Below are 23,558 nucleotides of genomic sequence, written 5' to 3' on the forward strand. Positions count from 1 at the left end.
TGGGGTAGCGGAATCCTCCGTCGACCAGGCGGGAATGGGGTAAATGATCCGGGTGAGTAACTGAAGACAAAACAAACGGAGGTAAGTTTAAGGCAAGCAATACGTAAAAAACAACAAAACAAATTCTATCCAACTTGAGGCTGATACTATGGCACAACATACTGTTCATGGCTAACGATCCGGCAGGGAATGGATGTCAGGTCCGGGCTTATGAAGAGGAGAGATGATGATCAGGACCAGGTGTGCAGATAGCTGATGGGATAAAGGTGCGGGTAATCAGAACTCCCAACTGGCTACATTGCCCGGCAACCAGACAGGGTGCGTTCCAGGACGCCGGAAAAAACACTCCAGGACAGAACACAGGCAAAAAACCGACTCAGGAAACGGGATTCGTGACAGTACCCCCCCTCCGACGAACGCCACCGGGCGGACTACCCGGAGCGCCAGGTTGGAGGCGGTAAAAGTCACGAAGCAGGTCATCGTCAAGTATCTGACGCCGAGGAATCCAACTCCTCTCCTCAGGACCATATCCTTCCCAATCCACTAAATACTGGTACCCTCGACCCCGCCGTCTGGAGTCCATGATGCGGCGCACCGTGTAGACAGGACCACCTCCGATCATCCGAGGAGGAGGAGGACGAGGAGGAGGGGGCAACAGAGGACTGAGGTGAACCGGCTTGAGGCAGGAGACATGAAAGGTGGGATGTACTCTAAGTGTTGCAGGCAACTTGAGTCGAACCACAACAGGATTAATGATTCTCTCCACTACAAACGGACCAATGAACTTCGGTGACAATTTCCTCGACTCAGTCCGTAGAGGAAGATCCCGTGTAGCCAACCAAACCTTATCTCCGACCGTATAAGGGGGGGCAGGAATACGGCGACGATTCGCCTGGATCTGATACCGGTCAGAAACTCTAAGGAGAGCCTTCCTGGCCCGATGCCAGGTCCGGTGGCAACGACGAATGTGGGTCTGGACAGAGGGAACCGAGAGATCCCTTTCCTGAGAAGGAAACAAGGGAGGTTGGTAACCGTACAGGCACTGGAAGGGAGACATCCCAGTAGCAGATGAAGGGAGAGTGTTATGGGCATACTCGACCCAGGGTAATTGAGAGGACCAAGAGGTGGGATCAGAGGAAACAAGACAGCGCAGCGTGGACTCCATCTTCTGGTTGGCTCTCTCCGCCTGACCATTAGATTGGGGGTGAAATCCAGAAGTGAGACTGACTGTAGCTCCAATGGCCAAACAGAAGGATCTCCAGACAGCAGAGGTAAACTGAGGACCACGGTCAGAAACAATGTCACAGGGCAACCCGTGGACCCTGAAAACCTCCCTAACCAGGATCTCGGACGTCTCAGTGGCAGAAGGCAGCTTGGAGAGGGGGACAAAGTGAGCAAACTTGCTGAATCTGTCCACAATGGTCAGAATAACCGTGTTACCAACAGAAGAGGGCAACCCCGTGACAAAGTCCAGGGCCAGATGCGACCAAGGTCGCCGGGGAATAGGTAGAGGGTGAAGAAGCCCAGAGCTGGGCCGATTGGTACTCTTATTCTGCGCACAAACAGGACAAGCAGCAACAAACCTCCGGGTATCTTCTCCCATAGCAGGCCACCAAAATCGTCTGCGCAGTAGCGCCATAGTCCGAGCAACGCCAGGGTGACAAGCTATCTTGCTGGCGTGGGACCACTGAAGGACAGCAGAACGGACCGACTCAGGCACGAACAACCGACCGGGTGGACCGTTACCGGGCCCGGGCTGCGTCCGAAGGGCCGCCATCACATCCTCCTCAATCCTCCATGTAACGGCTCCCACGACAACATTCTGGGGAAGAATCGTCTCAGTCTTGGCCCCACTCTCCTCCGTTTTAGAGAACATCCGGGACAGGGCGTCCGCCTTCCCGTTCTTCGACCCAGGTCGGAACGTCATGGAAAAATTGAAGCGTCCAAAAAACAAAGCCCACCTGGCCTGACGGGAGTTGAGACGTTTAGCCGATTGCACGTAAGCCAGATTCTTGTGGTCAGTCCAGACCACAAACGGTTGCTCCGCTCCCTCCAACCAGTGACGCCACTCCTCCAAGGCAAGCTTCACAGCGAGAAGCTCCCGGTTACCCACATCGTAGTTTCTTTCAGCTGGAGAAAGACGACAAGAGTAGAAGGCGCAGGGATGGAGTTTACCGTCAGTGGAGCTACGCTGGGACAGGATGGCGCCCACCCCCACATCAGACGCGTCCACCTCAACAACAAACTGACGGGAAGTGTCAGGTTGAGAGAGAATTGGGGCGTTGGTGAATCGGCTCTTCAAGTCCAGAAATGCTCGGTCTGCCTCAGGAGTCCAACAGAAATTTCTGGTGCAAGACGTCAGGGCAGTTAAAGGGGCGGCCACCCGGCTGTAATCACGGATAAACCTCCGATAGAAGTTCGCAAACCCCAGGAATCTCTGGAGCTGCAATCTCGTACCGGGCTGGACCCAATCCCGAACCGCCCGAACCTTCTCTTGGTCCATCTTGATCTCTCCCCTGGAGATGATGTACCCGAGGAAGGACGTCGTGTGGGCGTGAAAATCACACTTCTCAGCCTTGACGAACAGACGGTTCTCCAATAACCGCTGCAGGACCTGCTTGACATGCTGAACGTGGCTAGAAAGCTCCTTCGAGAAGATGAGGATATCATCCAGGTAAACGAACACAAAAATACCAATCATATCTCTCAGAACGTCATTCACCATACTTTGGAACACAGCAGGAGCGTTGGTCAGTCCAAACGGCATCACCTGGTACTCAAAATGTCCCATCGGAGTATTGAACCCAGTCAACCACTCGTCCCCCTCTTTGATCCGAACCAAATGATAAGCATTACGTAAATCAAGCTTCGTAAAAACCGTAGCACCCTGTAAGGAATCTAAAGCCGAGCTCATCAAGGGCAGGGGATACTTGTTCTTGACCGTAATATCATTCAAACCCCGATAATCAATACACGGTCGAATAGAGCCATCCTTCTTGCTCACAAAAAAAAATCCTGCTCCCAGAGGTGATGACGAGGGCCGAATGAGACCTGCAGCTAAAGACTCCTTGATGTAGGTCTCCAAGGCCTCACGTTCAGGTCGAGAGATACTGTATAACCGTCCCTTGGGAAAGGCAGCTCCAGGAAACAGATTAATCGCACAGTCATAAGGTCGGTGGGGAGGAAGGGACAGAGCCTTCTGTTTACTGAATACTTCACCCAACTCGTGATATGTTTCTGGAACCAGGGACAAATCAGGAGGAGCAGAGTCACTGACCTGACTGGAAACAGCAGGAGAACAGGCAGTCCTAAGGCAGTTAGCATGACACTCAATGCTCCAACTAGTTACCTTACCCGTCACCCAATCAAACGAGGGATTGTGTTCCTTCAGCCAGGGGTAACCAAGAACCAGAGGAACATGGGGCGAGGACAGAATGAAGAAGGAGATAAACTCTGAATGATTCCCCGACACCAACATCTTAACCGGTTCAGTCCTCATAGTGATCCGTGCCAGACTACTGCCGTTCAGAGTGGTTGCTTCAATGGCTTCCGGCAATTGCTCCTTGGAAAGCCCCAGCTGTTCCACCAAGTCGGCATCAATAAAGCTGCCATCGGCACCTGAATCGATAAAAGCGTTCATCTTTAAGCTCTGATCCTTATTCATAAGGGTCGCAGGAAAACGGGGTCTGACAGGATCTTTGAGAGGTTGAAACTGGCTCGCTAACATTCCTCCCGAAACTAGCGAGCCGGGCAGTTTAACGGGCGCTGTGGACAAGCGGAGATGTAATGTCCCGAGCTACCACAGTAGAAACAGCTGTTGGTCTCACGTCTACGTTGGCGCTCCTCCTTAGTTAGCCCGTGTCGCCCCACTTGCATTGGTTCAGAATCTGGTGGCAAGACCCCTCCACTAATCCCGTGTGGGGAATAACGATCAATACGTTCTGGTTCACTTCCTGAACCGAATGGTACCCGAGTTGCTGATTGATTGGATGGACCCCACTGCTTCTCCCTCCTTCTCTCTCGGACTCTATTATCTACCCGAATAGATAAAGTGACCAAGCTGTCTAGGTCACTAGGCTGTGGATAGGATATCAGCTCGTCCTTGAGTTGCTCCGACAACCCCTTGTAAAAAGCCGCTTGTAGTGACTCCTCATTCCAACCACTCTCCACAGCCAATGTCCTGAACTCGATCATAAAGTCTGCCACACTGCGAGCTCCTTGGCGAAGAGTGAACAAACGTTTAGCTGCGTCCTTACCTCGGACTGGATGGTCAAAAAGCTTTCTCATCTCTCCCGTGAACTCCTGATATGAAGCCATGCAGGTCCCCTGTCGTCCCCAAACGGCTGAAGCCCATTCCAGAGCTCTTCCACGCAGCAGTTCAATAACAAAGGCTATCCTAGCCTTGTCAGTGGCGTAAGAATGGGGCTGCAGATCAAACACTAACCCACACTGCATAAGAAACGAACGGCATCTTCCCAAATCCCCTTCATATTTATCAGGCGTCGGTACCTTGGGTTCACGGAAGGAAACCGCTCCAGACACGGCAGGTGAGATGGGTGAAACAGGTGGTGAATGAATCGCCGGCAAACTGAGCTGATCCTGGATTTGTGTCAAGCTAGCAGATAAGTTCTGGATTGAACCCGCTATCTCCTGTAGCGCCGTCTTGTGTTGTCCCAATGTCTTCCCCTGCTGGGTAATGGCATGGCAAACGGAGTCCAGGTCCGCTGGGTTCATCCTGGGCCGGATCATTCTGTCACGTTCTTTCAAAATCGAACCCAGAAGCAGACCAGGACAAGGAGTGTAGGAAGAAGGTGAGTATTTATTTACAAGTGAATGTGAATGGGTAGATATATCCAGGTGGCGTAGCGGGCAGCGGTGGTGAGTTGATGGGAGTAAATAGGTGAATCCAATGGGGTAGCGGAATCCTCCGTCAACCAGGCGGGAATGGGGTAAATGATCCGGGTGAGTAACTGAAGACAAAACAAACGGAGGTAAGTTTAAGGCAAGCAATACGTAAAAAACAACAAAACAAATTCTATCCAACTTGAGGCTGATACTATGGCACAACATACTGTTCATGGCTAACGATCCGGCAGGGAATGGATGTCAGGTCCGGGCTTATGAAGAGGAGAGATGATGATCAGGACCAGGTGTGCAGATAGCTGATGGGATACAGGTGCGGGTAATCAGAACTCCCAACTGGCTACATTGCCCGGCAACCAGACAGGGTGCGTTCCAGGACGCCGGAAAAAACACTCCAGGACAGAACACAGGCAAAAAAACGACTCAGGAAACGGGATTCGTGACATTAATTGACGGAGTAGAGGACCTTCTGCATTTCAGTTAAAATAACAACTCAATGTTTATATCCCAGGACAAATTAGCTAGCAACAGCAAGCTAGCTAAATAGGACAAATTAGCTAGCAACCGCAAGCTATCTAGCTAAATTGCCATAAATGTTTAATGCTTTTCGACCTGTCCCCAAATTAACATAATTGGTTCAGAGTTTGTTTTGATATTTCAACCTACGTGTCATGATGGCGTTTGGTGTGGGGGGGACTAAATCAATTTGCGCACGATGGCGCACGATGGAGCACGATGGCGCACGATGGCGCACGCGAACGTACGCGCGCGTCCGGTTTGGGCATGGTGTAAACACCTCCCTCTGTAACTGGATCCTGGACTTCCTGACAGGCCGCCCCCAGGTGGTAAGGGTAAGTAACAACACAACCGCCACGCTGATCCTCAACACAGGGGCCCCTCAGGGGTGCGTGCTCAATACAATCCTGTACTCCCTGTTCACTAGGGACTGCACGGCCAGGCACGACTCCAACACCATCATTAATTTGCCGATGACATAATGATCACCGACAACGACGAGACCGCCTATAGGGAGGAGGTCAGAGACCTGGCCGTATGGTGTCAGGACAACAACCTCTCCCTCAATGTGATCAAGACTAAGGAGATGATTGTGGACTACAGGAAAAGGAGGACTAAGCAGGCCCCCATTCTCATCGACGGGGCTGTAGCGGAGCAGGTTGAGAGCTTCCAGTTCCTTGGTGTCCACCAATAAACCAATAAACTATCATTGGCCAAGCACACCAAGACAGTCGTGAAGAGGGCACGACAAAACCTATTCCGCCTCAGTAGACTGAAAAGATTTGGCATGGGTCCTCAGATCCTCAAAAGATTATACAGCTGCACCATCGAGAGCATCCTGACTGGTTGCATCACTGCCTGGTATGGCAACTGCTTGACCCCCGACTGCAAGGCACTACAGAGGGTAGTGCGTACGGCCCAGTACATCACTGTACAGGACCTATATACCAGGCCGCAAGGCCCTAAAAGTTGTCAAAGACTCCAGCCACCCAAGTCATAGACTGTTCTCTCTGCTACCGCACGGCAAGCAGTACCGGAGCACCAAGTCTAGGTCCAAAAGGCTTCTAAACAGCTTCTACCCCCAAGCCATAAGACTCCTGAACATCTAATCAAATGGCTACCTAGACTATTTTCATTGCCCACCTCCCCACCCCGTCTTTCATGCTGCTTTTACTCTCTGTTATTATCTTGGGCTCCCGTGTGACGCAGTGGGCTAACGAGAGGCGCAGTGGTCTAAGACAGTGCATCTCAGTACAAGAGGTGTCACTGCAGTACTTGGTTCAAATCCAGGCTGCATCACACCCGGTTGTGATTGGGAGTCCCATAGGGACACAATTGGCCCAGCGTTGTCCGGGTTTGGCCGGGGTAGGCCGTCATTGTAAATAAGAATTTGTTCTTAACTGACTTGCCTAGTTAAATAAAGGTTAAATAAAAAATCTATGCATAGTCACTTTAATAACTCTATCTACATGTACATATTAACTCAATTACCTCGACTAACCGGTGTCCCTGCACATTGACTCTGTACCGGTACCCCCTGTATATAGTCTCACTCTTCTTATTTTGCTGCTGCTATTTAATTATTTGTTCCTTTTATTTTTTATTGTTATTCATATTTTTTAAACTGGATTGTTGGTTAGGGGCCTATAAGTAAGCATTTGGATGTTGTCACGCTCTGACCTTAGTTATCTTTGTTTTCTTTATTATTTTGGTTAGGTCAGGGTGTGACGAGGGTGGTATGTGTGTTTTTGTCTTGTCTAGGGTTTTGGGTATGTCTAGGTGTGTGTGTGTAGTCTAGGCATTATGTAGGTCTATGGTGGCCTGGATTGGTTCCCAATCAGAGGCAGCTGTTTATCGTTGTCTCTGATTGGGGATCCTATTTAGGTTGCCATTTTCCAGTTTGGTTTGTGGGTGATTGTCTATGAGATGTTGTATGTCTGCCATCGTTATACTTAGCTTCACGTTCGTTTTGTTGTTTTGTATTAGTTTGTTAAGTGTTCTTCGTTTCATTAAAGAAGATGTATTCACATCACGCTGCGCTTTGGTCTCCTCACTATGACGTTCGTGACAGATGTCCCCCTGGAGCTAGTTTAGGGGTCTTCCACTGGTAAACACCTTTTTTAAGGGCACAACAGCAGGAGATGGTATAGGCTACCTGGTATCTGAAACCATCAGTTTTCTGGTTGCCGGCAGTACATCGGCCTGTGGAAAAACTACTTAAAAACTGACACTAGCAAAGCCAGTGCCTGACACAGATGCTGACATCTATGCTTCTGAGTACTGATGTACTTTGTTGTATACTAATCCTGTCTCCATACAGTCGTTATCCCGTTTCAGGTAAGACCCAAATGCAGACTGTGTTGAAGTAACAATGTTTATTACAGCAACAGCGGCAGGCAAACGACAGGTCAAGGCAGGCAGGAGTCGATAATCCAGGGTAGTGGGGCAAAGGTACAGGACGGCAGGCAGGGTCAGGTCAGGCAGAGGTTGGTAATCCAGAGTAGGGGCAAAGGTACAGGATGGCGGGCAGGGTCAGGTCAGGCAGAGGTTGGTAATCCAGAGTAGGGGCAAAGGTACAGGACGGCGGGCAGGGTCAGGTCAGGCAGAGGTTGGTAATCCAGAGTAGGGGCAAAGGTACAGGACGGCGGGCAGGGTCAGGTCAGGCAGAGGTTGGTAATCCAGAGTAGGGGCAAAGGTACAGGACGGCGGGCAGGGTCAGGTCAGGCAGAGGTTGGTAATCCAGAGTAGGGGCAAAGGTACAGGACGGCGGGCAGGGTCAGGTCAGGCAGAGGTTGGTAATCCAGAGTAGGGGCAAAGGTACAGGACGGCTCAGAGTGGTCAGGCAGGCGGGCTCAGAGTCAGGACAGGCAAGGGTCAAAACCAGGAGTGCGAGAAAAAGAGAGACTAGAAAAAGCAGGAGCTGAGACAAAACACTGGTTGAATTGGCAACAGACAAACAGGGAACACAGGTATAAGTACCCAGGGGAAAATGGGGAAGATGGGTGACACCTGGAGGGGGGTGGAGACAAGCACAAGGACAGGTGAAACAGATCAGGGCGTGACAGTCTTCTGTAAAGCCTTATTCTCCCCATGTCTTTTCAACGGGATTAACTGATGATGAATCAGAAAAGGATAGTTTCTGAATTACTCAATGACCTTCAGGTTTTACGTAGACACACCCATACCCACGTGTTGATCATCATGTTGTTATTGTCAGAATGTAGAACAAGAAGAACACCTCAGTATAAAGATACAATTAAAACATTTGTAACTTCCTGTCATCAAACATAATTTAAAATTAGCTCAGTCTTCTCAGGTAAGGCTGACCTGAACTAGCCTACAGTAATTAGGAAATTCAACACCACAATTTTGAGGCTCTTTTCTAAAACAAGACTTCCTTTCATGACTTCCTGTCTTCAAACATTCAATCAAAATGGCCTCCGTCCTTTTGTATAAGACAGATCTGAGCTACATTAAGGTAATTAAGCAATAAGGCTCAAGAGGCCATGCTATTTCATGATATAGTCATAGGTAAATGGTGTTTAACCCGACACGAGGCAGAGGGCCAGTCAAACTATTTACCTGTGACCAGGGGCACAACTTTCACTGGGGAAGGGGGAGACATGTCCCCCCCACATTCTGAAATTGCATTTTTGTCCCCCACAGTTTTATCATTGGAATGTGATACAAAACGAGGCAATGGTTTGCTTCAGGACCATGCGGACTTCTCCGAGCAGTCGGGTAGGCTGTTTGGAGTGTTTATCCTGCTGGATAAAAAATATATGTAAAAAATAATGTCCCCCCCACTTCCTGCCTGTGACTAAATTCAAAATATAGCACAGACTCGCGTGCCTTATTGCTTTTATAAAATGGTTACTAACAAATTAAAATAACAATGAATAACATATTTTAACACAACTCAAAAACAACGAGAAGCTTTTGGGTAAAATAACAGCTGAAAATTAAGGAAGATAATGGTTCAGACATGATTATACTGATACCGTCGACCATATTTATAGATTGCTTTTTATAAATAATGTTTTGCTGTTACATTTAACCTCCTTAGGAGGTGAAGTCAGAGGACAGCATGCGGGAGAAGTCGGAGATCAAGAATGTACGAGTTTCCCACTAGTAATTACAAGTTGGAAGGGTGTTCAAGTGGATTTTTCCCAGTAGTATGTGGTTAATACCACCTTCCCACTTGGTTATGAACGCAGCATCAGGGGTGGTTTATTTAAGCAATAAGACCCAAGGGGATGTGGTATATGGCCAATATACAATGGCTAAGGGCTGTTCTTAGGCACGATACAGCCCTTAGTCGTGGTATATTGGCCATATACCACAAACCTCCGAGGTACCTTATTGCTAATATAAACTGGTTACCAGCATAATTAGAGCAGTAAAAATACATGTTTTGTCATACCTGTGGTATACAATCTGATGTACAACAGATGTCAGCCAATTAGCATTCAGGGCTTGAACCACCTAGTTTATAATTAAGCAATAAGGCATGAGGGGGTGTGGTCGTGCCTAAGAACAGCCCTTAGACGTGGTATATTGGCCATATACAACCAACACCCGAGGTGCCTTATTGATATTATAAACTACCAATGTAATTAGAAGAGTAAAAAAATTTTTTGGGTCGTATCCGCCAATCAGCATTCAGGGCTTGCACCACCTGGTTCATAATTAAGCAATAAGTCCCGGGGGGTGGGGTCAATAGGGCTGTTCTTATGCACAACGCAACGCAAAGTGCCTGGATACAGCCCTTAGCCGTGGTATATTGGCCATATACCACAAACCCCCGAGGTGCCTTATTACTATTATAAACTGGTTACAAACGTAATTAGAAGAGTAAAACATTTTTGGGGGTCATACCCGTGGTATACGGTCTGATATACCACGGCTGTCAGACAATCAGCATTCAGGGCTCTAACCACCCAGTTTATAATGGCCATTATAAACTGTGTGGTTCGAGCCCTGAATGCTGATTGACAAAACATGTATTTTTACTGCTCTAACTACGTTGGTAACCCGCTTATAATAGCGGCTAAGGGCTGTATCCAGGCACTACGCGTTGCGTAATGTCTAAGAACAGCCCTTAGCCGTGGTATATTGGCCATATACCACACCCCCTTGGGCCTTATTACTTAAATATACAACACCTCCTCAGGCCTTATTGCTTAATCGTAACGTGTGTCAATAGACTGTGGGATCCAATGACTTACAAGGTGTGCAGATATTTCTTCACTAATCATTTGGACAAATCATGATTTCGCAGGTGTTCAAAACATTCAAATTCCGATAGGGGAGGGGATATTTCGCCCATAGACTTGAATTGACAGCCACATAAAACACACACAGCCACAAAACACACACACACACACACACACACACACACACACACACACACACACACACACACACACACACACACACACACACACACACACACACACACACACACACACACACACAGCCACATAAAACACACAGCCACATAAAACACACATTCACACACACAGCCACATAAAACACACACTCACACATCACTTGGATATATACTATATAAACAAAAGTATGTGGACACGCCTTCAAATGAGTGGATTCAGCTATTTCAGCCACACCCTTTGCTGACAGGTGTATAAAATCGAGCACACAGCCATGTAATCTCCATAGGGAAACATTGTCAGTAGAATGGCCCGTACTGAAAAGCTCAGTGACTTTCAAGATGGCACTGTCATATGATGCCACCTTTCCAACAAATGTATGCCATGCTAAAGCTGCCCTGGTCAACTGTAAGTGCTGTTATTGTGAAGAGGAAACATCTAGGAGCAACAATGGTTCAGCTGCGAAATGGGAGACGCCACACAAGCTCACTGAACGGGACCGCCGACTGCTGAAGCACATAGTGCGTAAAAAATGTTTGTCCTCGGTTGCAACACTCACTACCGAGTTCCAAACTGTCTCTGGGAGCAACGTCAGCACAAGAACTGTTCGTCGGGAGCTTCATGAAATGGATTTCCATGGCCGAGCAGCCGCACACAAGCCTAAGATCACCATGTGCAATGCCAAGCGTCAGCTGGAGTGGTGTAAAGCTCGCAGCCATTGGACTCTGGAGCAGTGAAAACGCGTTCTCTGGAGTGATGAATCACGCTTCAACATTTGGCAGTCCAACAGACAAATCTGGGTTTGGCGGATGCCAGGAGAATGCTAGCCAGACTGCGAGCCAGGCCTAATTGGTGGAGGAATAATGGTCTGGGGCTGTTTTTCATGGTTTGGGCTACGCCCCTTAGTTCCAGTGATGGTAAATCTTAACGCTACAGCATACAATGATATTCTAGATGATTCTGTGCTTCCAACTTTGTGGCAACAGTTTGGGGAAGGCCCTTTCCTGTTTCAGCATGACAATGTAACCGTGCACAAAGCGAGGTATATACAGTATTGATTTGTTGAGATCGGTGTGGAAGAACTTGACTGGCCTGCACAGAGCCCTAACTTAACCCCATCAAACACCTTTGGGATGAATTACAAAGCCGAATGCAAGCCAGGCCTAATCGCACAACATCAGTGCCCGACTTCACTAATGCTCTTGTGGCTGAATGGAAGCAAGTCCCCGCAGAAATGTTTCAACATCTAGTGGAAAGCCTTTTCCAGAAGAGTGGAGGCTGTTATAGCAGCAAAGGGGGGACCAACTCCATATTAATGCCCATTATTTTGGACTGAGATGTTCGACGAGCATGTGTTCACATACACTACATGACCAAAAGTATTTGCTGTACTTGAAACACTTGACATTGCATACCACCTAGTGGTCAAAACAATATCCTGCACCAGGGCTATTCAATAACTGACCCTAGGGCTGAGGAACTACTACCCATATAGCCTTATGGTGTCATATTTGCAGAGGACTTGTATTACTATTAAAATGTCCGTTATTTAATTATTGGGTGTTTAAGACAACTGGGAACTAAAAAAATGAGGTTAAATCATGACGCCAGTGATCTTCAAGCAGGAAAGTCAGAGCTCTAGAAAGAGGCCAGAGTTGTTTATGGATATCATATTATATTGCACAGTGAATATAAGATGTGAGTGTTTGGTTGCACATTACACGGTCAAACCAAGTTAAATGCATAGTATTTGGTGAGTGTTTGCTTGTACAGTATATGCTGTACCTAGTGTGGCTGCGGACAGGGCAAGAAGCTATAGGAATGATGTGCAGTGGGGAGAACAAGTATTTGATACACTGCCGATTTTGCAGGTTTTCCTACTTACAAAGCATGTAGAGGTCTGCAACAAAAATCCAGAAAATCACATTGTATGATTTTTAAGTAATTCATTTGCATTTTATTGCATGACATAAGTATTTGATACATCAGAAAAGCAGAACTTAATATTTGGTACAGAAACCTTTGTTTGCAATTACAGAGATCATACGTTTCCTGTAGTTCTTGACCAGGTTTGCACACACTGCAGCAGGGATTTTGGCCCACTCCTCCATACAGACCTTCTCCAGATCCTTCAGGTTTCGGGGCTGTCGCTGGGCAATACGGACTTTCAGCTCCCTCCAAAGATGTTCTATTGGGTTCAGGTCTGGAGACTGGCTAGGCCACTCCAGGACCTTGAGATGCTTCTTACGGAGCCACTCCTTAGTTGCCCTGGCTGTGTGTTTCGGGTCATTGTCATGCTGGAAGACCCAGCCACGACCCATCTTCAATGCTCTTACTGAGGGAAGGAGGTTGTTGGCCAAGATCTCGCGATACATGGCCCCATCCATCCTCCCCTCAATACGGTGCAGTCGTCCTGTCCCCTTTGCAGAAAAGCATCCCCAAAGAATGATGTTTCCACCTCCATGCTTCACGGTTGGGATGGTGTTCTTGGGGTTGTACTCATCCTTCTTCTTCCTCCAAACACGGCGAGTGGAGTTTAGACCAAAAAGCTCTATTTTTGTCTAATCATACCACATGACCTTCTCCCATTCCTCCCCTGGATCATCCAGATGGTCATTGGCAAACTTCAGACGGGCCTGGACATGCGCTGGCTTGAGCAGGGGGACCTTGCGTGCGCTGCAGGATTTTAATCCATGACGGCGTAGTGTGTTACTAATGGTTTTCTTTGAGACTGTGGTCCCAGCTCTCTTCAGGTCATTGACCAGGTCCTGCCGTGTAGTTCTGGGCTGATCCCTCACCTTCCTCATGATCATTGATGCCCCACGAGGTGAGATCTTGCATGGAGCCCCAGACCGAGGGTGATTGACCGGCATCTTGAACTTCTTCCATTTTCTAATAATTGCGCCAACAGTTGTTGCCTTCTCACCAAGCTGCTTGCCTATTGTCCTGTAGCCCATCCCAGCCTTGTGCAGGTCTACAATTTTAGCCCTGATGTCCTTACACAGCTCTCTGGTCTTGGCCATTGTGGAGAGGTTGGAGTCTGTTTGAGTGTGTGGACAGGTGTCTTTTATACAGGTAACGAGTTCAAACGGGTGCAGTTAATACAGGTAATGAGTGGAGAACAGGAGGGCTTCTTAAAGAAAAACTAACAGGTCTGTGAGAGACGGAATTCTTACTGGTTGGTAGGTGATCAAATACTTATGTCATGCAATAAAATGCAAATTACTTAAATCATACAATATGATTTTCTGGATTTTTGTTTTAGATTCCGTCTCTCACAGTTGAAGTGTACATATGATAAATTACAGACCTCTACATGCTTTGTAAGTAGGAAAACCTGCAAAATCAGCAGTGTATCAAATACTTGTTCTCCCCACTGTATGCAGTGTACCCAAGCGTGACATTGAACACACCTGGGAAAATAGATTGCAGTATGTGGAGTCTTTTCTTTTTATTGAACATACTGTGTACACTCTAATCTCCAACACCTGCTCAAAGCAACTGGATGTATGTATATTCCTCTCTGTGTGTATATCTGTCTTTTGGAGGGGTTGGGACTGGGATAAAGTAGAAGACAAATGTGTTGGACATTCGTGTACTTTTGTTATCAATGTGATCACAACCATGTGAAACCATGTGTACAGACAAAACAGGGAGAACAGCATAATCCTCATCATAAGGAACTTTATTGATCTTGCTGTAACAGTGTCCACTGGCATTGAAATTTCTCCCAAAAATGAAGTTAATTCAAATTAGAACAGCAGTTAGGTTTGTAGTTTCAAATCTCTTTTGCGACAAAATACAAACCATTCATGTAGCTAATTCAAATTTATTTAGTAATTATCGGATTATGTTTAACATTTAGAATAGCCTGAAATAATGTATAAACTCATTTTCTCCTTTAATTTTGCAAATCTATCAAACCATGACCACAAACGGAAAGCCAGTTTTCCAAATGGTAAATCTTTATAAAATCCTTTACCAGAAAGACCCAAAACGCAACAAAGTCAGGCTTGTATTGGTGATGGATAGATATTCAAGGCTTGGAATGATGAAATTCTCAGCTAATTAGAATTTAAATCAGTCACATCATCCCTTATGAGTTTAATTGCTGGTAACTAACGGACTACAAAACAGGCAGGTAAGAGCATATCCATTTTTGTTTTTTTTATGAACATTTTACCCAAACAATGACAAAGGTTCTGAAAAGGATAAGTAATATCAATCCCTTTGACAGAGGATTCTAAGGCCAGTACTTTGATCTACAAAGTAGTAGATGTTGTACAGTTTCTTAGGCCCCATTATAAAATGTCTAAAGCAGTAAAGACGGCTTTGTTTACAGTGTACTCTGGTATTAAGGACACATACAGAATGGTCAGTTTAGATTACTGCCTTGACTTGGGCGTCTACATTTTGTTAATGGTTAAGAATATCTCTGGTTACCTTTAGACTCTTTTCCTTGTTGTGTGGCTGAAGTACATACAATACATATACGGCAGTTGGTAACCCTGAGACCTATTCAAATAGACCTGCAGAGTCTTCCGCTAGGTCTCAGGGTTAGCCATAGCCTGGTAGCCCAGTCAGTTTGTATTGTAGCCAACTCCTCTTTGTGTTTCATTGTCATGCCAAACTATGGCTTGACAACGATAGAAGAGTTGGCAACAACACATGCAGGCTACATTCCAATATCCACACTACCATACCACTTAGGATGCATGTCAAATACATTGCTTCATTCTAAGTGGTATGCTAGCATGGACATTGAAACAGAGCCACAGTATGGGGCCAAGTTGGCCGTACAGTTAACGTATTACATGGTATAGTTTTTCTGCGTGGTTTACATACATCACACCCAGTGACGGCGAGACAGAGAGCTAAAGAAGATGGCTGCTGTGAGAGCTCACAACATTGGTTTCTACAAGCCAAGCCACTGGCGCACAGCACAGGAACCAGGTTTGTTTCTTCTTCTGTTCCGGTGTGGTTCCTCAGGTGAGGTCAGATGTCCATCTCAAACTGAGCATCCTCACCTTTTAAAACACAAGAACACAAATACAATGTCATCTGTACTCTAAAGCAGGGGGTGTAATACCTTTGTTATTACTAATTTGACTCAGGGGTTCCATGATAAAACATGGTTGACATGGACTACAGAGAGAGAGAGAGCATGTTGTATGGCATGACAACAGTAGTCAGAGGATATGGCACCCACTGACCGGTGGCTGTCTTGCCATGACTGTTGTGGGGTTTGATGTGGTTGTTGGCCTCGTTCCTTCTGTTCTCGGTCAGGACGTTGAGGCTGGTCACCCCGGGGATGATGGGCAGATGGGCCGGGGGGGTCTGGGCGATGGGGGAGTTACGCCGGTCCAATAGGAACTTACGGTCGTAGATGATCCTGGTCCCTATGATAGAGGAGAGTGATTATTTAATAACATCTGACATATTAGTTACAACCATCGAATGTATAGAAATAAACCTGTTTAGTTCGTTACATATTTACTGTAAATACCCATTTTAATCAAAAGATGGCGTGTCATGTACAACATGGCCTAGGCACCTACATCAGATGCTGGGATAATTGTTTACAGTATCGTCAAACAAAAAGCTGTAAACAAAAAGCAGAGGCCTTAACTTTCTATAAACATTATTTCAATAAAAGTGCAATATTTATTTAAATGCAAAAGCACTGTCTGGGACAATGAAATTCAGATACTTCCTCAAACCAGCCATGCATGTATGAATATATGAATACATTGTAACTACCTACAGTGCCTTCAGAAAGTATTCACACCCCTTCACTTTTTCCACATTTTGTTGTGTTACTACGGAAGTCCAGAGATCATATGAATTTAAAAAAATATATACCCTCATTATGTTGAGAATCCAACTTATTTATCTCATGATCACGACATCACAAAAGTTGTTTTTGTCAAGATCACAAGATTAACTCTATAAATACAAATAGACGCATTGATGATTGACAGTATGGCTGAGGAGGCAGAGCCCATGGTGGATCAGCGCATATGTTTTTATTGATTGCTACACTAAGGGATGGTACATTTAATCCTAACATCATGCTTTCATTTGTGTTTGGCACTCATTATCAGTTTATAAGTTAGAATGTTAACAAGCTAAATGTCTTATCTTGAGCCAAGAGCTCATGGGGCATCTGAGCCTTCGTGGGGCAATTAAGCCCCAAACGATGCCTAACAGGCAGCCCTGTCTCCCAGGCTGTATGCCACCCCCAAGACCACAGTCAACCGCATGGAAGCAACAATGTAACTAACTTGGCTAGTCTTGTGAGCGAGCTAGCTAGTTAGCCTTTGTTGCTAGCGTGTTATATATGCTGGTTGTTAGCTTTCATAACATATGTTTATAATTGTACGGGACACTTTATGTTTTATAGATAATATTTAAAATGTACAGAGTGGGTGAGCTCCATTTCTGACAGGATGATAAGATTCAATAGCAGCCTCAGAGGCTGATAAGTCAGGATTCTACCTTGTAGGCTGTTTCATAGGTAAAGCTCCTTGCAGGCAGATTAGCAGTCAGGATGCATTATCTATATGATCAAGACTGGGTGCTCTCTATTCCTGACAGGCTGATCAGATTCATTAGAAGCCTCAGAGGCTGATGAGGCAGGATGCTACCTAGTTGGCTGTCTGCAAGGAGCCTTACACATGAAACAGTCTACAAGTATCCTGACATCAGCTGCTGAGGCTGCTATTGAATCTGATCAGCCTGCCAGGAATAGAGCTCACCCCCTGGATCAGATATGCATATGGCTATAAAGCACTTTCACAGCTAATCTACCTGCAATAAGACTTGCCTATAAAAACAGCCTCTAAGGCAGCTTCCTGACTTATCAGCCTCTGAGGCTGAAATTTAATCGGATAAGCCTGTCAGGCATGGGGCTCACCCAATGTAAATATTACCCACAAACATGAAGCATCCCTTATAATTATACACATATCAATTATGCAAGCTAACAACCAGCATAGATAACAAGCTAGCTAACAAGACTATCTAGCTAGCTCACAAAACTAGCCAGGTTAGCTCTGTAGTTCCTTGCATGCGATTGACTGTGGTCTTGGGGGCGGCACGCAGCTTAGGAGACAGTGCTGCTTGTCAGGTATCATTCAGGGCTCAAATGCCCCACATTGCACTCAACAAAGCCATAGGGCTCCTTGATGAAGTTGTTATTTTGCATCTGAACAAATGAATGGATGATGCATGGTACTTTTGATTATCTTGTGATCTTCGCAAAACAACTTTTGTTATGTAGTGATAAGATAAATACGTTGTGATCGACATAACGAGGGAACAATTTTTTTAAATTAATTTGTCCTCTGGCCTTCCACGTGTTACAGTCTGAATATAAAATGGATTAAAATGAGATTTTGTGTCACTGGCCTACATACAATACCCCATAATGTCAAAGTGGAAATATGTTGTAAGATTTTTTTACTAATTAATAAAAAATGAAATGTCGTGAGTCAATAATTACACTTTGTTATTGCAAGCCTAAATAAGTTCAGGAGTAAACATGTGCTTAAGTCCCATAATAAGTTGCATGGACTCACTATGTGTGCAATAATAGTATTTAACATGATTTTTGAATGACTACCTAATTTCTGTACCCCACACATTACATTTTCTGTAAGGTAAGAAAAAATGTTTTTGTGAACTAACGATCGCACTTGACTCTTTTCCCCTTTACTAGCGCTGACTTTGCTGATAGCTACTTTGAGGAACATTTGACTTATTATCACTGTGATTCTCCCACCTAGCTGTCTTAAGATGAATGCACTGTAAGTCGCTCTGGATAACAGCATCTGCTAAATGACTCAAATGTAAAAAGGTCCTGAGTCAAGCATTTCAACCACAAAGACCAGGGAGGTTTTCCAATGCCTTGCAAAAGGCACCTATTGGTAGATGGGTGAATTTTTTGTTGTTGTTGCAAACATTGACTATCCCTTTGAGCATGATGAAGTTATTAATTCCACTTTGGATAGTGTATCAATACATGCAGTCACGACAAAGATATAGGCGTCCTAACTCAGTTGCCGGAGAGGAAGGAACAAGCTCAGGGATTTCACCATGATGCCAGTGGTGACTTTTAAACCGTTAGAGTTTAATGGTTGTGATAGGAGAAAACTGAGGATGTATCAACAACATTGATACATGTGAAAAGAAGGAAGCCTGTACAGAAAATAAAATATTCCAAAACATGCATCCTGTTTGTAATAAGGCACTAAAGTAAAACTGCAAAAAAGGTGGCAAAGAAATGAACTTTGTCTTGAATACAAAGCGTTGTTTGGGGAAAATCCAATACGTCACTGAGTACCACTTCATATTTTCAAGCATGGTGGTGGCTGCATCATGTTATGGGTGTGGGTGTGAATGTCATCGACAAGGACTAGGGAGTTTTTTTTATGATAAAAAGAAATAGAGCTAAGCACAGGCAAAATCCTAGAGGAAAACCTGTTTCAGTCTGCTTTCCAACAAACACTGGGAGACAAATTCACCTTTCAGCAGGACAATAACTTAAAACACAAGGCCAAATATACACTGGAGTTGCTTACCAAGACGACATTGTATGTCCCTGAGTGGCTTAGTTAAGGTTTTGGACTTAAATCGGCTTAAAAATCCATGGCAAGACATAAAAATGGCTGTCTAGCGATGATCATCAACCAACTTGACAGAGCTTGAAGAATTTGCAAATATTGTACAATCCGGTTGTGTAAAGCTCTTAGAGACTTACCCCGAAAGACTCACAGCTATAATCGGTGCCTAAGGTGATTCTAACATGTATTGACTCAGGGGGTTGAAATCTTATGTAATGAAGATATATTAGTGTTATATTTTATTATAATAAAATATATACAGTGGGGAGAACAAGTATTTGATACACTGCCGATTTTGCAGGTTTTACTACTTACAACGCATGTAGAGGTCTGTCATTTTTATCATAGGTACACTTCAACTGTGAGAGACGGAATCTAAAACAAAAATCCAGAAAATCACATTGTATGATTTTTAAGTAATTAATTTGCATTTTATTGCATGACATAAGTATTTGATACATCAGAAAAGCAGAACTTAATATTTGGTACAGAAACCTTTGTTTGCAATTACAGAGATCATACGTTTCCTGTAGTTCTTGACCAGGTTTGCACACACTGCAGCAGGGATTTTGGCCCACTCCTCCATCCAGACCTTCTCCAGATCCTTCAGGTTTCGGGGCTGTCGCTGGGCAATACGGACTTTCAGCTCCCTCCAAAGATTTTCTATTGGGTTCAGGTCTGGAGACTGGCTAGGCCACTCCAGGACCTTGAGATGCTTCTTACGGAGCCACTCCTTAGTTGCCCTGGCTGTGTGTTTCGGGTCGTTGTCATGCTGGAAGACCCAGCGACGACCCATCTTCAATGCTCTTACTGAGGGAAGGAGGTTGTTGGCCAAGATCTCGCGATACATGGCCCCATCCATCCTCCCCTCAATACGGTGCAGTCGTCCTGTCCCCTTTGCAGAAAAGCATCCCCAAAGAATGATGTTTCCACCTCCATGCTTCACGGTTGGGATGGTATTCTTGGGGTTGTACTCATCCTTCTTCTTCCTCCAAACACGGCGAGTGGAGTTTAGACCAAAAAGCTCTATTTTTGTCTCATCAGACCACATGACCTTCTCCCATTCCTCCTCTGGATCATCCAGATGGTCATTGGCAAACTTCAGACGGGCCTGGACATGCGCTGGCTTGAGCAGGGGGACCTTGCGTGCGCTGCAGGATTTTAATCCATGATGGCGTAGTGTGTTACTAATGGTTTTCTTTGAGACCGTGGTCCCAGCTCTCTTCAGGTCATTGACCAGGTCCTGCCGTGTAGTTCTGGGCTGATCCCTCACCTTCCTCATGATCATTGATGCCCCACGAGGTGAGATCTTGCATGGAGCCCCAGACCGAGGGTGATTGACCGGCATCTTGAACTTCTTCCATTTTCTAATAATTGCGCCAACAGTTGTTGCCTTCTCACCAAGCTGCTTGCCTATTGTCCTGTAGCCCATCCCAGCCTTGTGCAGGTCTACAATTTTATCCCTGATGTCCTTACACAGCTCTCTGGTCTTGGCCATTGTGGAGAGGTTGGAGTCTGTTTGATTGAGTGTGTGGACAGGTGTCTTTTATACAGGTAACGAGTTCAAACAGGTGCAGTTAATACAGGTAATGAGTGGAGAACAGGAGGGCTTCTTAAAGAAAAACTAACAGGTCTGTGAGAGCCGGAATTCTTACTGGTTGGTAGGTGATCAAATACTTATGTCATGCAATAAAATGCAAATGAATTACTTAAAAATCATACAATGTGATTTTCTGGATTTTTGTTTTAGATTCCGTCTCTCACAGTTGAAGTGTACCTATGATAAGAATTACAGACCTCTACATGCTTTGTAAGTAGGAAAACCTGCAAAATCGGCAGTGTATCAAATACTTGTTCTCCCCACTGTATATACTGTATATATATTCTTTTTTTATGTTCGAAATTGAATTCCACTTTAACACTAGAGTATTTTGTGTGGATCGTTGACGAAAAAATGACATTGAAATGCATTTTAATCTCACCTTGTAACATTTTTTTTTGAAAAAGGCAAGGTGGTTGAATACTTTCTGAAGGCATTGTAATAAATAACATATTGCACTGTTACAAATGTAGCCAACATGATTCAGAATCATTGCGTTGAACACCAACCAATCACATTGCCAAAGGTGACCGCAGGGTCTGAGCAAACCTTTGTTTTTGTTTTGAACGCTTGGAGGATGCCTTGACATGCAATCGGTCTAGCTACTGTAGGCCACAATGCACGACAGTGCATAGCGAAATGGCGACAGTTGCTGAAACATACATCATATCAGTAATAAGATACAATTTATCGGTTCGGGTTGATTTTACCTCCCGGAGTTGTTGAAAATAAAGTGCCTCCAGGGGTGGTGCAATAATCATGAGGTAGCTGTGTTCTATCGTTGATCAACACCGTCCTGGTTGGAATGGCCCTGCTTTCGCTAAGCTGACGACTGGTAGACGACGACATTTCACCCCCGGTTTAGTGACTGGTCAGACGGTGTTGCAATCTGTAGGTGGTTGATGCCTAACCTGACGGACGGTGGAACCCAGGACCTTTTCCCTTTCTATCTTATCTCTTCCCAAGGCTTTCTTGTCGCTCCTCTCTTCCTCCCAGCCGTCAGTACATCCCCACTCCCTCCGCCAGGCAGGAAAAACAACACAAGCAGACCGGATATGATGTCAATGAACGAGAGCCACCACACGTGTTAAGAAAGAAAAATATTATTAAAAAATATATATATATTTGATGTAGGTTGAGGCCATATAGACCATGGTTCGCCAACTGGCGGCCCGTAGGTGATTTTATTGGGCCCCCCAAAGTATGCATTTTTTTTTGGGGGGGGGACATAAAAGACTGTAAAAACATCAGCAAATCAGCTCCAAGTGATTTTAAGTTTGGAAATCTGTTCCAAAGTATTCCCACACACAATAGAGAGATATATGTGATTGTATACAAATGTAAGCAAAGTTTTAAATTATTATGTTTTAGTCAAATATTATATCTGTTTGGGATTCTTGCGGTCAATTTGCAGTCTGACCATCGAAAAATCCCCCACGGTTGAATCTATACTGGGCTTTATTACAGACATAAATTCTCCTCCATTTCATCAGCTGTCCGGGTGGCTGCCCTCAGACGATCCCGCAGGTGAACAAGTCGGATGTGGAGGTCCTTGGCTGGCGTGGTTACACTTGGTTGGATGTACTGCCAAATTCTCTAAAACGACTTTGGAGGCGGCATATGGTAGAGAAATGAACATTAAATTCTTTGGCAACAGCTCTTGTGGACATGCCTGCAGTCAGCATGTCAAGTGCACGCTCCCTCAAAACTTAAGACATCTGTGGCGTTGTGTGACAAAACTGCACATTTCTGGGATCTTTTATTTCAGCTCATGAAACATGGCACCAAGACTTTACATGTTGGGTTTATATTTTTGTTCAGTGTAGTTGATGATTCCTGCCATAGACTGTAATAATAATTGTTGAGGCCAAGTGCATCTTCTTCTCTGGTTCCGGGCAATGTTGCTTTACCGTTTCCATGTAGCACGCGATCTACATTTAACAAACGAAAGTCTGATTTATGGCAGAAGAAGAATGCATAGTTTTAGTGGATTCATATGTTATCAAGATAGAAGATATCATGATATCTCCCATATTGAAGAAAATGTACAGTAGAATGGGTTGGAGACCTGACTTATTTTCAGCTGGTTTGCAAAAAACCTATGGTTACATGCACACAATAATGCTATTATTGTGGATAGCAGGGGTACAACTTTCACTGGGGACAGGAGGGTCATGTACCCCCCCACATTCTAAAATTGCATTTTTATCCTGGTCGGGTAGGCTGTTTGGAGTGTTTATCCGACTGGATAAAAAATAAACAATAATAATTATGTCCCCCCCCCACTTCTAAAACCAAAGTTACGCCCTTGGTGGATAGTCCGATTAATATAATAGTTTGATTAAAATGTTTACATGCTTTCCCGAATAATTCGGTTTCCATGGACACATCTGAAATCAGGCTACCTGATGGCACTTTGATGAATGCTGTCACGCCCTGGCCATAGAGAGGTTTTTATTCTCTATTTTGGTTAGGCCAGGGTGTGACTAGGGTGGGCATTCTAGTTTCTTTATTTCTATGTTTTCTTTGTGTTTGGCCAGGTGTGGTTCTCAATCAGAGGCAGCT

At 45.2% G+C, this 23,558-nt stretch overlaps 1 protein-coding gene across 1 annotated transcript; it reads right to left on the minus strand.

Annotated features, from left to right (window-relative positions):
- Nucleotides 1–14,436: 14,436 nt before the first annotated feature.
- Nucleotides 14,437–22,059, minus strand: LOC139571029 (eukaryotic translation initiation factor 4E-binding protein 2-like). The gene is made up of 3 exons (XM_071393507.1): nt 21,704–22,059; nt 15,983–16,168; nt 14,437–15,796 (listed from the first exon to the last, which is right to left on the minus strand). The coding sequence occupies exons 1-3, from the start codon at nt 21,840–21,842 to the stop codon at nt 15,765–15,767; spliced, it is 357 nt and encodes a 118-aa protein (XP_071249608.1). The 5' UTR covers nt 21,843–22,059; the 3' UTR covers nt 14,437–15,764.
- Between the last annotated feature and the right edge of the window lie 1,499 nt (nt 22,060–23,558).

This window comes from Salvelinus alpinus, chromosome 3 (assembly GCF_045679555.1).
Source record: "Salvelinus alpinus chromosome 3, SLU_Salpinus.1, whole genome shotgun sequence".
Classification (NCBI taxonomy): domain Eukaryota; kingdom Metazoa; phylum Chordata; class Actinopteri; order Salmoniformes; family Salmonidae; genus Salvelinus; species Salvelinus alpinus.

Bases quoted from the DNA above. Each gene is read 5' to 3' on its own strand.
- LOC139571029 (XM_071393507.1), bottom strand. From the start codon at position 21,842: ATGTCGTCGTCTACCAGTCGTCAGCTTAGCGAAAGCAGGGCCATTCCA. The intron at 16,169-21,703 runs GTAAAATCAACC...CCTCTATCATAG, and splicing joins ATTTTCAACAACTCCGGGAG to GGACCAGGATCATCTACGAC. The intron at 15,797-15,982 runs GTCAGTGGGTGC...GTGTTTTAAAAG, and splicing joins TCATGGCAAGACAGCCACCG to GTGAGGATGCTCAGTTTGAG.